The 16,154-nt window shown below is 39.2% G+C and overlaps 1 protein-coding gene across 2 annotated transcripts in view; it reads right to left on the reverse strand.

Annotated features, from left to right (window-relative positions):
- Positions 1–15,834, reverse strand: part of vldlr (very low density lipoprotein receptor) — a 63,199-nt gene extending 47,365 nt beyond the window's left edge. For both annotated transcript variants that reach the window (XM_022744485.1, XM_022744486.1), the window contains exons 1-2: positions 15,470–15,834; positions 2,856–2,975 (exon numbers count right to left, since the gene is read on the reverse strand). In XM_022744485.1, coding sequence (XP_022600206.1) covers positions 2,856–2,975; positions 15,470–15,542 — 193 coding nt within the window. In that variant the 5' untranslated portion in view covers positions 15,543–15,834. The remainder of the gene's footprint in view (positions 1–2,855; positions 2,976–15,469) is intronic.
- Between the last annotated feature and the right edge of the window lie 320 nt (positions 15,835–16,154).

The following is a 16,154-nucleotide window of genomic DNA, read 5'->3' on the forward strand; positions in this document are numbered from 1 at the left end:
AACCTTCCAATTAGTGGCCTACCTCCCGAGGCACAGCCACAGGTTCAATGGGCAATTCACAGAATTAGCATAAATTAACTACAGCTTAGTAGAGTTAGCAGAGTTATCGTGCCTGTACAATGGCATATTACAGCCACTGGAGGTAAAAAAAAAAAAAAATATATATATATATAAAAATAGAGCCGGGGAAGGTGGGTAACATTCCAAGAAAACATTTTTTGAAATTCTCTGAGATTAAAGCAGTAATAATCAAAGATTTATGAATACACCGTTGTATGCCTGTGCCAGTGTAAAGCTGCAAAGTAAATGATCCAACTCCAACTAAACCTTTCACCTCCTACAGCTTATTAAGATACCATTAATTATGTAAGTTATAATTTTGGAATTATTACTATTAATACTTTGTAAATGCTACAAAGGTTTGTTGGTCTTGTTCAAATCAAGAGAACAAGACATGGAGGGATGAAGCAACAGTTTAATTCAAACTTGAGAAAGTAGTCCTGATGTGTTGTCAAGAAAATAGAAGCTAGAGTGTTTCAAGATTTTTAACAGATTTCAAAACAATCTATAACACAATTACAGCCCTCTACCTCCATGTCCACTCAGGATTTGAGTGTACCCTTGAGGCCTGTCCTCAGTCCCTCTGACCAGAAACAAGGAACTCCAGTTTAAGGCACGACAGCATTAAGTCCGTAACCTTCCTTTTTATAAATTAATTTTGGATTCTCATCCTTATCACGTCACACCACATTTTTGTTGGTGCTAAAAATGTGCTAAAAAACAGAGACTCAAAGGCCACTCTCTATTTACCACTCTTGCTCTGAGTGATTCAACCATTATATTCAACCATTTCAGTGGACTTGAAACATTATATTTATATTTTATAATTGCCTTCTGTTCTTTTCCTCTACTGGGGTTGGGCGATATGTTAAAATTTTCCAACCGGCCACCATCAGTCCAACAACATGCAATTACCGATATATTCACTTAGACGTGTATATTCTGAATAAATCTGCCTTCACCTCATCGTCTATCATCCATGGTCTTTAATGTGAAAATCTAATACTAAAACATTATAGCCTGTAGGCTACTATTCAATTAAACAAAATAAATTACCTTGAGATCTTTGATAATCAATAAGCTGTGAATACAGGCTGGACAGCTGAAAAAGTCAGACGGTGTCAAATGAAGGAGCTACCTCTAGTGCACCTTACAAATGAACAAACAGATGCTATTAAACAATCAGGGTTCACAACTGCACATCGAGTTTTAGGTCTTATTCTCAAATATGATGTACTGCTTTTCACCACCAATCGATCAGAAAATACCCAACCTGCAATGGACTCAACCAATCACTGATACCCGATTTATATATCCAATCACTCAACCTTATTCTCCATTTCCCTCTTTCCTTCTCTCTCAGTTCTTTTCTCCCTCCCAGTACCATATGACCCAGATAGATGAGCGACAAAAGAAAATGGAGAAAGAAGATGTGTAATTTCTCTCACACACACACACACACGCACGCACGCACGCACGCGCCTCTGCTGTAACTTCTATCTTCCCATCACCAGGTCATTCTGTCCCAAAGGATACTGGGAAGGTTTATGGTGGGGCCAAGTTAACGTGACATCTGTCATGTAACATCTATGTGAGTGAATTGGAAGTAGTGTGTCTGTGGAAACAGAAACCAAATGAAAACCATACAATATGTTGTGTTTGACTGTATATGCTAGTCTGTATAATGACTGTACAGTATGATAATTGTTAAGCCTACAGCACACAGATGTATGAGTTCATCCATAGTGTGTGGTTTATACACTAAATCAGTCCATTTTTGAAAAGAAGAGAGTGAGTACATCAATTAAAATACAAGTCGGATGAATCACAATTTTTTGCTGCAGCTTTTTCCATTCTTAACAGATATTTGCATCAATTTTAGCCAAGCTGGTGGTAAGGATGGGGAGCTTAATGGCAAACAGCAAATTCCAAATTTAGTACCAGAGTCAGTAACTGGAGGGAAAAACTCCACTGGCACCAGTCCTACCATTGTAAAAAGATAATCTGGCACCCTGTGTGTGACCTTTCAAGATACAACTCAGACCGTTTTTCCAACTTTATTTACATATTGTTCACTTTGGCACTAAAACAGTAAGAACAACTTAATTGTAACCAAGATGGATTGTCATCCCTCTGCCCACTCTCCATCAAAGGCTACATTAACTGTGCAAGTACAGTACATTTACAGCCCACATACTGCACAGGAGCAATGAAAATGGCAACTGATACTTACAGAGAGAAGAGCAAAGACAGTATCATCCTAACTAACACGGACTGTCAGGACTTTTAGGAGGTTAACAATTGAGAAAAAGGCATTTTAATGACAATGTGGGTCAGTGATGTGTCAATGGAGCTCTATGGCCCAGAGGAATAAGATGTCATGCTTTAGATACTCATAATACTTGTTAGGGAGATCCATTTAGTGCTTGTTTTGATGTTTTCAAGAGACTCATTGACATTAAGAAAAAGATCAATTATAACTACCTTTATCTATAGAGTGACAGAAATATAACAAAACTTATCTGTGACTATCTTGTAAGGGAAAAAGAAATTTCCTCATTTCAGTGAACGTGAAAGATGATGACCTGAGTGTTTTACAGTAGACATGCAGTCTCAAGTTCAGACTGTAATTACTGTGTTACTGTAAGCTACATTTGGAAACCATCTACCTCTAATTATTCACTGACTATGTTGCTTTACTCAACACAGACAGTACTCAATCCTGACATTCAAGCTCTTTGTGTTCAGAGTGTGTGTGTGTGCTGTGTGACATCAGTGTGTGTTTATTTTCTCACCACAGGAGTTCTCGTCGCTGCCGTCGGTGCAGTCCTCGTCTCCGTCACACTGCCAGACGGACGGGATGCAGCGACCGTTTCCACACTGAAACTGGCTGGCCTCACATTCTGTCTTTGTACCTACAGAGGAAGAAAGACAGATGTGCTATGAGGAAGACTGAAGTGAATATAGTCCCATATCGTTTCATAATCATCATTTACTGTTTCGATGCAATTTGTTTTTTTGTTTCGTCCTAGCAGGGTTCCCCTCAGAGCTGTAATTTCAAAACAAATTGTTTTAAACAGAGCTAGTTGGCACTGAGAGCAGCCACCACTGAGCCACTGTGGAGACACGCCAGCTCCACATGTTGGATTCCCGCAGAAAGTTTAATTTCTTCTCCTCTCTCCACCAACTTATTTCACATTTCCTATACAGCTCTATGAACATAATGAACAGGAAAGAAAAACCTTCCTCGAATGATACCGTGTTTGCACAGACACCCACAGCTGATGTCTGGACTCACATTTCCTGCTTTAATTTATAAAACAAGTGAAGTAAACAGCCTTAGGTTCTGAACTATTGTTTGGACAAAATAAGACATTTGAAAATGGCCTACTGGGCTCTGAGAACTTGCATTGGGCAGTTTTGAGTATTTTCTGATGTTTTATTCACCATCCAATTGACTTGCTAATTGCAATGTAATGCTGAATCCTTACTCCTCAACTGTCTTACAGCAAACATGTAGAAAATGACAATGAAAATGGGATTTGTTGCTGAAGGAAGTGAAACTACAGTGAAAAAAATAAAACGACAATGGGATTTGTTGCTGAAGGAAGTGAAACTACAAAAAAAAAAAAAAAAAACTGTCCCAAGATTTATTTCCCCTTCAACAAAAGAAAAACTGGATTTCTAGACTCTGTGCATCAAGCACTACTTTCTAGGACAGTGTGCAGTTGTAGTAGAGGTAGTGACGACTCCAGGTCTTAAAATAACACCGTCTGACCTTGATGCTCGCTTTAGTCTGGACTGCATGTCCAGGTGGGTAAATGGAGTACAGAGAAATGATAGAAGCCCAGTAAAGGTTGCAGTTCCAGCTGAATCGCTGAGCCACTGAGAGGTCAACTACTTTCCATAAAAAGGTCACTATTTTTCATAACTTATGGTGTGTGCCAAAATGTGAAACATCAATTCAAAACAACAGTTTCAGGCTAAACAGATTGCAGGTTCTTGTAAAATTGTATTCTTTCCATGATGGAAAAAGCCTCTATAAACTGCATTTAGTCACTGAATGCCATTATGAAGGAAACTATTTTAAGTGGGTCAGCTGCTCCTTGAGGAGAGAAACGCCCCCACTGATTTGATCTGAACCTGAGGAGCTTCTGCTACTGTGGCAGCAACATATGACTTCAGACCTGCATGAATGAAATTGCACTCAAATTTTAAAACGAATCCACAGACATGTTAATATGCTGGAGGTTCCTAACAGGCCACAGCTACAACATGACCGGATGATATCCGATATTCAGTATATAAATAAATGTTTTGTATTTTGCAGTCAATTTACACAATAATTCAGGTTCCCAGCGACTGCTTAGTTTTGTGTTGATAAACAAAGGTGCTTTAAAGACATCACCTTTAAATCTGAGAAATTGTGATGGGATTCATCATTAGTTTTGACATTTCATAGACTGAATAATCAAAGAAAAGGGTAATTCACAAAAGGTAAATGGTAACATGAATTCCAGTTTTCTATATATTGTTCATCATGCCTTCATTTTGGATTCAAACTGGGTCTGTTTGCCAAATGGGGACTCTACAAACAATCAACAGAGATGCTGAACAGAAGTGAAGAATGCAGACACACAGGAAAGGTCCTTGAAAGCGTTTTATGCCTGATACAACTTCACAGCACAGGAGGTGGTGATACTCAGCTAACCATGCCAACAGCCTGCAGACTTCCATTCAACCAAGACTACACCAGCTGTACTTAATCCACAGTCATGTTACAAAAGATAACACTGACCTTTTATCCACATTACCATTCCAATCACCACAATCAAGGCAGAATGGATAACAGCTTACCTTCTTGCATTTTAAATCAGAACAAGTGGAGCACTGCGCATTAAACCATCCAACAAATAACCACTGATGTGCAACAGACTGAAATTGGGAGAGGGATACTGAAAACACAGCTCAAGTACATCCACAGCCCTGCACAACCTTTCTAAGAGGGAAAGTTCATACTGCTCACCATGTTACCCTCTGACCGGTAAGGTCAGGCCAACTGTTGGTTTGCATCAATAGCCAACAGTGCTGCAGCTAATGATGGCTGTTTAAATTCCAATAAAAAAATGGAAAAATTTTGTTGTTCTAAAACTTTTGACCAGAAGTGTATGAACGGACAACCACTCAGTCACTACTACAGGTGATGTAGAATAGCTAGTCAACCTAACCTGTTTGTTGGACTGTGGAAGGAAACTGGGGCATTCACACTGCAGTTTGAATTATTGGGTTTTTATGTTTGTTCCTTTCGATTATTTTTTATATTAGTTAAAAGAGTGCTCAGAATAAAATGTCAGAAAATAAAATGAGGACATTTGCCTATAACATCCTAGAGCCCAAAGTGCCATCTTCCAACTGCTTGATTTTTCTTGGTTTTCAATGTGAGTGAAGAGAAAAAAAAGCTAATCCTCAATAAGATGGAACTTTGATTTCAATTTTCTATTGATCAACTGATTGAATATCCCAACCTTTTCAACACTTATCAAATCAAAATTTCAACATTTAGATGACTTGTTGCTCATACATCAGTCCAGTGATAAATCTGAAAGGCAATAGGAATTGGAACCGACTAGAAACATCATGTCTCATGAATGACAAAGTGAACTAAATGCATCATTACCTGATGCAGCATGATCTCTACACATGAAACCAATCTATATAAAAACAAAACATTTCTTTGCAAAATAAATATCTCAAAAAGGGCAACATTATTTTGGGCTCCACTGCAAATGGAAATAATCATAATATGGGAGCACTGTTTCCACAAAAAAATTAAACAGAGGAGTCAGCGATTACCATAGACCTGAGCAAAGAGGGTTGCCAGGGAAATCAAAAATCAGGTCACACTAGTTTAAATATAGAGTCCATGGAGGTATGAAAATTCTTATTTCTTCTTCTGTTTCTCAAAGTATAATTCAACGTTTTGTAAACTGGTTTAACATCTGACCATGACCAACACATTTCCTGGAAAAAGAGGAAACACTCAAATGAGTCAAGGAATGGCATCGAACTTCCTTCGTGTTTTAATCAAAACAAAAAAGAAACTCATTAAATAAAGTGCTTCAAGAGACTCACTGCCATGCATGCAGTGGGTTGAGCTCAGAGGAGCTTTGGGAATTAACTGAGATGTTTAAAAATCATTGCCAAAAACAAGACATTAATTGAAGTACAGTTTTGCAAGCTTTTGATCCATGAATCCCACTGTTGATGTAAGTTGGGCCTTTTCCAGCACCTTGTTATGATTCTATGATGATACAGACTTTTGAGACACAATGGGCCAATTTAAAAATTTGGTATGTTGGTAGATCTTGTAATTTTGAAGAATAAAAACTGAATGCCACGGTGCCAGAAACAATAGCTAACCAGCCCCATGATCTGCACAAGTAATCAACATTTCAATTATGTGCCACAATTCATCCTATAAATCCGACGAAATAATCTTTTTTTTTTTTTATTTAAAAAAAAAAACAACAACAAAAAAAAAAAAAACATTAAACTAACCACCAATCACAAACCAATGCACATTCCCTCCATACAATGTATCCTAATTAATCTTCATCCAGAATACATAAGTACAGTGTGAGGTTAAGATAAGCAATGAATGTTTTAGCTAGCTTGTTGTGTAAGACTTTGACAAAAGGACAAGAGAAACTGAGATAAATAAGTAATGAATAAAATTAATCTTTGGCTACTTTATCAATTAGAGCATGGGTTTTCAAAGTGTGGGAAAGTGCGCCCAAACTCCCACTCCACTGTATGTCTAAATTTTTTTAAAAACATCTTTTTCTCAACGTTTTCATCATCTTTATTTTTTAAACATTATTTGAACACACTTTTTGAACAAAATTCCAGATCATACATTGTAAGTTGGAAGAACACTTCTCTGCAGAGCCCCCTGCGTCTCTTAAGGAAGCTCCAACCTTCTAAGGGTTTTTTCTGATGTTCACCTGACTTATCCAAACATATGAAACTCATTCTCATCTCACTCTGCAAGTGCGTAACAACCAGAGTGTGCACGTGTTGTGCCCCTGCCTACGTGAGCGCATATTACTCTCTTGACAATGCTCCTTAAAATAACAGAAAAATACTGCGCCACTGACTTCAGACCACAGCGCAAGTGTATTAGCAATCTAAACAACATGGGTGCTGAATGGGAAAATGACAACTGAGTCAGTCTGAAACTTGCAAAGACACTTGCATTGCATTTTGCTGTGATTGCGCCAGGTGTAAGACAGAGCCCTGCGTCTTTGCTGCACTGTACTACCTCCGCTTTCTACTCGCCCCAGACCGTTTATTCTCAAACTGTAGTTACTAAAAAAAATTTTTTAAAAAACGATCCATTTCGACCAACACATAGCTGAGTTTAGCTAACAAGATGTTTATGGTTATTTTCTCTAGTTCATTTTTTCTCATGCTTTGCCTCCCCTGAAGTTCTCTTGAAACCCCCCAGGGAGGCGAGCCTCACACTTTGAAAACCACTTTGGTGGACATGGGGACAGAGGAGTTCTTAAAACTGCTCAGTCTGCACTTAGGCACATTAAAACATCTGTCTGAGGCGAGAAGCTGGTACACTGGGTGGAGGGACTGAAATGATCTTCTAGGCCTGTCTAGTGATTATTTCATTGAAGATATCCTGCGAGGTGGGATGCTGCCAGATTTTCATAGTTCTAAGGGTGAGAAAAGAAATTTGGGAACTGAACTGTACACCACCAAGTATGCCAAAGCAGTTCAATAGAGAATGATGCTCTGAACTATGCCATGGTAGAAGATAAACAAAGCTTTCTGGTTAACACCAAAAGTACTCAATCTGCAGACAAAGTAGAATCTCTGTTGAACCCTTGAGCAGTGTCTACCTGGGAACATCAGTTTGTTGTCAATGTGTACACCCAGGTAAGAATCAACCTGGGCTATGTAGTTATGAATAACCACTGGTGAGCGGTCACCATCACATTTGCTGTCAAATACCATCTCCTCCATTTTCTTAACATTAAGGAAGTGCTTGTCACACCACTGTACAAATTTCTGGATCTTGTATTTGTATATGGTTGTGACTGAGATGAGACCCAGGATAGTCATGTCATCAGAAAATGTATTCATGTGTGTGGGTAGTGCTGCATGCGGTGTGCATTCATTGTTGTATAGGGTGAACAGGACTAGTGAGCTGATGCATCCCTCTGATGGTAAGACTGTTGGACAAAGTCATGTTCACCCTGTCCTCTTGGGTGCAATGGGTCAGAAATGAATGGTATCCCTTGTTAATAAATGAGCTGAGATTCATCTTCAGTGTCTTCAGGAGAATATGAGGTTGCAAAGTGTCAAAAGCTGAACTGGAATCTACAAACATTCTAAGAAAAAGGCCCTTGGACCGTCAAGCTGTTTAGTCATGTGTTGGACCATGCTGTTGATTGCGTCATCAGTGCCTCTAACACATGGAGGCAAACTGATAAGGATCTAGTTGAGGGCCTACATCGACTTCCTGCTGGCTCACTATGAACTTCTCCATGCACATTACATTCTCCTGTGGACGTGGTTTCTGAGCAACAGGTGTGATGATGGCCCTTTTCCACAGTGCTGGTACAGTGTGGGATCTAAGGACCTCTAAAATATGGGACACAAGGCCGGTGTCAATTCCTCTGCACGTTCTAAATAGAGAAGCAGATATACTCCCTGGGCCTGTGTCCTTGTTGACACTGATTTGCTTAAAGACAGATCTAGACTATCACAATCCTATCGACATCATCCAAAGCAATATTGTCATGGACAAAGTCACATTCACCAGAGAAATGCCAGCTGTCAAACTGTTTATAGAAGGTATTCAGTTCATTTGCTTTAGCCAGGTCATAGTTATAAAAAGACATTATAAACTTATCAGTCCAATCCTGACAAAGTCTGGCTGTTGCTTTCAGGTGTGTCTGCTGTGGCAACCATCTGGGCGGGTGGCCAACCTTTATCTGGAGTCTTTTATAAACATTCAATCTGCTTATCAAGCAGTACATGTGGCTGATTGTTAAAATCTCAGATATACCTGCCTTAACTCTATCTTGGTCTGTGCATGATGGCTACCCCACGAATCCTGCGTTCTTGTGTGTCAAAGGTTGTGCAAGTCTCCAGAAATCAACGCTACATATTCATAAAAGATACATTTAAGCCAAGAACAAACCAAAAAAAGGGCAAAGGAACATTTTCAAGGTGGTTTGTATGAAACTTTTTCTGCCATCACTTACACAGTAACAATAGAGAAATCTCAAGGGGGTTTAAGCACATGTAAAATGAGTAATGACAAGTTCAACTGTTTTTTTAAACATCTAGTTTTTGGTAAAATCAGGTTGATAAAAACAGCAAGTTGCCAATAGATGAATGACATTTCCTTCTATGATTACTAGTGATTGGTCTGATGATTTTTGATTAATCAAATGGTAATTAGGCTAATAAAACATCACAAAACAATGAAAAAAAATATTTCTCAGAACTCAAGATGACATCTGTGACTTCTCTGATACAGTCTAAAACTCAAAGCAATTTACAATGACAGAAGACAAAAAACAGAAAATTTGGGGAATTTTTGCTGGATAAATGACTCATTGATTAATCACCAAAATAGTTGACGATTAATATTTTGTCAATTGACGAATCTATTAATCATTACAGCATTCATTTTTTTTATTTTACAGACTAAAGCTGTATTCATAATTATGTGTTAATGGGTTGTGACGTAGCTGTAATGCATCTCTGCAACTACATGCAAGGGCTACTAGGCTACAATAAAACATTCAATTTACAACAGTATAAAACAGAAAACCAGCAAATTGTACCACATGGGACCACATAACTAGTCAGCTTGGACTACTGTGTTAATGCAAGTAGCAGTTGTAGAGAGTGAAGACAAGAAAGCTGAAGAAAAGGTCAGTGACACTCATCTAACAAAGCCATATCCAATGTAAATGCCACTCTATTACACTGAATAAATAAGCTACAATTACTGCATGAAAAAGGCCTTCTACTTAGTAACGAAACAAGGCGAAAGAAGTGCCCTGAATGTAACTCCAGCTATACAAGTACATAGTCGCGTACAGTCATGCTATATTACAATGTAACAGTTACTGTGGAGAATCTATTTAAAGCATCATACAGCCCGATCACATGATACAATCACTTTTAACTTGCATAAGGAATGAACCAAGAGGAGCAGCCTGGTAGGCAAATGGTTACAGCACATGCCACATTACTGCAATGTCTACAGTTCATTGCCAGCAAGAGACCTTTATTATATTAGCCCCCTCTTGTTATCATGCCCCCCTCTCCCTCCCCCATTTACCATCTGCCTGTTCACTGCCAACTGTCAAATAAAAAGAGGAAAATGTAAAAAAAAAAACTAAGCAAAATATTAATAACAATAATAACAACAACAACTGAATTTTGCACCCAACCTTTACAGAAATGGCACAACATGTATGGTCCAAATTGTGTTTTATATGTAACAAGAATATGTATAAACCTAGTATATGGCTGGACTGTGTATGTGCACAAAATTTGCAGTGTACAATATCATAGATAGGAATTCTAAGTACTGTACAGAGTGGCTAAAAAGGGTAAAGACATGGATACAGAAAAACACATGCATACAAAAAATGTGAATGAAATGTTATGACTCAAATTTTTCCAGGTATGTGTGTCAAAAAAAACCGTTTGAACTAACAGAACAGACTCAGACCATGCGATTTGATGCATTTGCTCTACCGTTAGTAATGACTTAATATCACTGGCCTTGGGGGGGAAAAAAATAAGCTAGTGCTTTCCAAAGTCAAAGAAATACTTGTGACAAAAAAGAGACATTTACTCTTAGAAAGGAAAAAAAAAAAAAAAAAAAGATTTTCTGGAACGAAGTAAAATCACAAGCACCAACAATTCAATGCCCTGTTTTATGACTCCAAAATTGAAATTTATACAAAAGGGTTCTCAGGGACAACATGCTGTGGTGAGAAGGCAGTGTGGTCTTGTCCTTTAATTTCATCATAGTGGACGGAGACCACTAAAGAGATAATGAAAACACTATTTGGAATAGAGGTCGATTGCGCCTTTGTCACATTAAAGCTGGGAAGAATCCCACATACACAAATATTTCTTTAAAGTCTTTTTGGCAGCCAGTAAGAAAGCTGGTTCGTGATGACTGAAAGGAATTGCTAATGTTTTTCCATCTAATTTACATACATAAGGGGGATGTTACTGTTCAGCCATTAACAGGGGAGCAGAATGGAACCCCATCTCAACAGAAACTACAATGACATAGATGAATTAACATCCCCCACAAAAAAAGAACATTATAAGCTTCTTAAATGTAGGATTTATGGTATACTTTTGGATTGGACTGTACAACTATGAATGTGTATGACTAAGATGTAATCCATTACATGTGCCATGGGAGGAGGGTCTTCTTTGGTTACTGTATTGTGCTGCCCATGTCAACCCACCAAATTCAAAAAAGAAAAAAAAAGAAAAAAAACAAACATCTTGAAAACAAACCAGCAAAGCTGAATTTCTATTGTGGCCCCGTGTGACCTCTTATATCCAGTGGAGAATCAGATTTTCTATGCCTTGCAAGTTTAATTCCAAAAATATTACCTCCACAGTAATGCAACAACCTGCATAAAACATGATCATTCAATAATAAGCCAGAAGTGCTCACACCAGTCATCATCATGAGCTGAATGAGGGAAAACGGTTCACATCAACAGTAGAAGCCCTGACTCATCACATCAGCCTGACCTACTGCTCACTGCTGACGTCCGTTTAACTGGGGGAGGGAGAGGGAGAGAGCCTGAGGCAGTTTTGATACAATACACTGCTTTGGTACCTATATGCTTTGATAACTTAAGATATGTGTTTTACAAACCATTTTTAATTTAACTAAAAAAGCAGAGCTCTGTTAAAACAAGCAGCTGTTCTAAAACTTTGCCTTAATAAAAATACTCTGAAATCGACAAAATATTAAAAGTTTGAAATTTTGATTTGATTCTGATCAAAGAATAAGTAAATAAAAAAATCTGACCAGTCCATTACAGTTTGTTATACATTTCATTCAGTGCCAAAGTTGTTTTCCACTAGACATTTTGATAATCAGTTTATTCATTTCTCATTTTCATGATTTAAAATTCCTTAGGCACTTAGGCTGCAAATTCCAGCTAGGAAATCCTCTCAATTTAACAGAAACCAACAGATGCCTAGAACAGTAGGACAAACATCTAGAAATCTGCATGGTTTGCAAAGTGGTTTACTGTAGTGTAAGGTTAACCAGAGATGTTGTTAATGGGCTGCAACATGCAAAACCACTGGAACCAAGAACCTAAGTTGCAAGGAATGATATATTCCAGTGTTTTGTTTCTTTAAGGGTGTAATCTCTTGGGTTACTACTCCAGTGTCTCTACAGAAACCCATTGACTTTCTGTCTGGAAAAATGCACACCTTGCACTTTGATCCAATCAGCACAATAACAGACTTCTGTAGCAACCTAAAGGGTTAGGATTACCTGTGCAGGAGTATTCTCCTTTTCCCTGCAGTGTCAGACTCAATTTTTAGCTGACATTTAAAGTCTAAACTCTCCACAGTGTTCACTGCCGCCACAGAGGAAGCTTTCACCACTTTGTCTGCATTAGGTTCACAAGGTTAAGACAAATGTCACTATTTCTACCTTTGTGAGAGAATAACTACTACTAGTGCAGTTTTGTAAGTTAATTTTTATTGTAAAGACAGAATAATTCTCAAAATAATACATTTTAAATATCTGTTCCTCATGACTTCTCAAAAATACATAATCAAATAAAACTAGGATTTTATATTAAGATATTTTGATCAAATTCCAGGAATCTAAAGATCTGCTCCACCCAACAGTGGTCCTAGTATGCTGTGTAGAATTTAAGCCCCTCTTATGCATGTACATGTGTTGATCAAAGTCTATATTAACTTAAAAAGCCAATTATCTTGATACAGCTCTTAACTGAGCCATGAGTTTGAAATTACACATTTTAAATGGCAATCATTCAACCTACTCATAGTAACCGTGGGTTTAAAACCATAGATCCAACAGGCGTGGAGCTACAAATTAACCGTCTCCCCCCAAAATAGTAGATCATTGTGCGTTATATAAATGCTGTCACACTGGAGGTCATGGTAATGCAATTTTCCCCAGTAACAGAAATGGTTGCAGTGTACTCCTCCTCCTCCTCTTGTCCACCACCCCGCCCACTTCAAGAACCAAGCGCACCCCCACGCAGCCCCTCCTCATATAGCCGAGGATCTGGGTCTAGCATGGTATCACAGTAACCATGGAAGAAAAATACATCCATTTTAATCAGGCTAGCGCTGATGCTGTTGCTCTCGCTGCCATCTAATTTGCGTGACGTCTTGTTCAAATAGGCTCATACAATCTCAATCTGTGTGTGTGTACATGTGCGTTTGGGTTTGGTTTGGAGCTGAGAATAAGAGCGAGGTGGTGGCAGTAGTGGGTGTATGCTATCGGGTGTGTGTGCACATTTCAAGCACTAGTTTTGATTCACCGTTTCCCCCAAAGGCCATTTTCAACGGTAGGTGGGAATTCAAGAGACTGAAATCAGTGCAAGACAAAACCAGCCAAGCCCAGCTCTCACTGCCTCTCTGAGCTGTTTTATAATTTAACCTCCCTGCAAACTACTGTTTAAATGATTAGTAACTGCATTACTAAAATTATGCCAAAGTTATGTACATATTTCATGTACCTGAGGCCAGAAAGAAACCTCCACAATGTCAGAAGCTAGTCCTGACCCAAAACTGTCATACTACATATCACGGTCCTGCAAGACCTCCGACATTGCAGTCACTGAGCAGCTCATGAAATTAGTTATAGAAATAACAAACTCAATGCACTGTAACTCATCTTGCCATACAGGTTGCTAAAAAGATAAGTAACTATGTTAGTCAAGTAAAAAGACAATTTAACCTACCTTACCAAGAAAGGCATTTTCAATTTACAATCAATACAAACCATGTCTTTTTTGCTTAGTTCTAAATATGACAGTCCTGAATAAGGTCGAGTTGACAACATGAATGGCTGCTGTCTGATTGGCAATATAAGGTAAATACAATTTTGTATTTTGCAGTCTGTGGTATTAAAAATTATAAACATATGAATTAGTGCTGAAACAATTAGTCCACAGCCAAAGTCCCAAACATTTACTAGTTCAAGTTTCTCCAATGGGACGATATGCCATAGGCCTGCAACTACAATTAATCATTTAGTCCAGAGTGAGGGGGGGGGGGGGAAGTGTGAAATAAACGGAAAAGCACCAAATCACCACATTTGAGAAGTTATATCTAGTATTTATTTAGTAAGATCAATCTTATCAAATTAGCACTAATCAGTTTTTACACTAATCATTGCAGGACATGTTTATACCCTTCTCTGTTTTGTAACATTGTTAATTGGAAAAGTACCAGCATTTGGTGATAGTAACTTAACCTCGGCCACTCTGCTCATAATTAGGCCTTCATTGGGATCACCTGCGGTTGGTAATTGGCCGCGGTCACTCCTCTCCCTTCATGCCCTCAGCTGCTGCTACCCTCAAGGGACTGCGGTGCTGTTCACTATCCCTGCTGTCAATTTTACCGCTCCATATCAATCCACTGTAATCCTTTTTTCTCCCTGCCATCTCTCTGTCGGCTTCCACTTCAGGAATAAATAAATAAATTACCAACCTCGCTGGGGGTGGTGATGGCAGAGGAGAATCCCACAGTGGAAGCGAATGGGAAATCAGGACACACATAGACGCCAACACAGTTCAAGAAGCAGGGGTTTATTCGTAAGAGCTGCGCGTTTTCAGGGTGAAATTAATTGACCGCAGGGCTAATTGGCCACGAATGAGCGGCGACAAGCACTTGCTGTACAGAAAGCAACACAAACCAAACGGGCCTCTCCATCCTCCCATTTTTTCCCTCTTCAATTCATTTCCAGAAACACAAATACTGAGCGAAAACACCAAGCTAAAGCAGTGCTTAATGTAAAAGAGAAAAACACTCCTTATGAATAATTTTAAAGCATACACAAAAGCAGAAAATAACCATTCTAACCCCGCAAAAGACGTTATTTCACGGTTTTCCTTGCGAGGAAGCAGCGCAAGGTTGACTAGCCCAAGGTGTAGCCAAGCACGGTCACTCCTTCAAGGAGCAGCCAAGACAGGTGTACAGCTCGGTAATGTTAGCTAACGTCACTATACACAGTGCGCGTTTCCCACAGCCGAAATCCTCAACACACTCAAAAGCACATAAGCGAACAAACACAGAGAGAGAGAGGGAGAGAGAGAGAGAGAGAGGACTACAGACTTACCGTGGACATTAATGCAGTGCTGGAGACATATTAGCATCGGCAGCAGAAGGATCCCAGGGGTGGACGTGACCATCTCTCGCAGTGTAACGTACGGTTGCTAGCTGAGCGCTCGCGGGTTGCCTCTCTCTGCCCTGCCTGCCTTTCTTGCTGGCTCGCGCTGGCCTGCTTGGTCTCTGATGCTGCCGGTTCACGCGCAAACCACACATACATACATACATATACACACACGCACACACACACACGGACAAACAGTCACAGAAGACGGGGAACGGCCGCTCCTGCCGACGCCAGCGCTTCAGAGGACTGTGTCCAGAGAGCAGCAGTGAGAATAAAACGTAGGCGGCCGCCGCACAGACCACGCGCCTTTTGATCTCGCTCTATAACCACGCGCCGTGCGGGCCGTCCGGGCTCCCGTTCCCTCCTCTTGAGCTGAAATCCATTTCCTAAAAATTGAAGGTAACGAGCGGCTCCAGTGACCGGTTTGTCAGTTCTACTTACACAGAGCCCGTCACAGCTGAGGGGAATTTTTTTTCCTCCTTCAGTCTGTCTTTGGCATATTGTTAACCCTTCACTATCCGCATGAAATAAAAAAAAGAAAAAAAAAAGAGAAATTCCATTTTATTTAAACATACTTACAGGAAAAATTACAAAGACATTACAATAATTATGACTAATGACATTGTCA

The sequence above is a fragment of the Seriola dumerili genome, unplaced genomic scaffold, assembly GCF_002260705.1.
Source record: "Seriola dumerili isolate Sdu_G_001 unplaced genomic scaffold, Sdu_1.0 BDQW01000081.1, whole genome shotgun sequence".
Taxonomy (NCBI): Eukaryota; Metazoa; Chordata; class Actinopteri; order Carangiformes; family Carangidae; genus Seriola; species Seriola dumerili.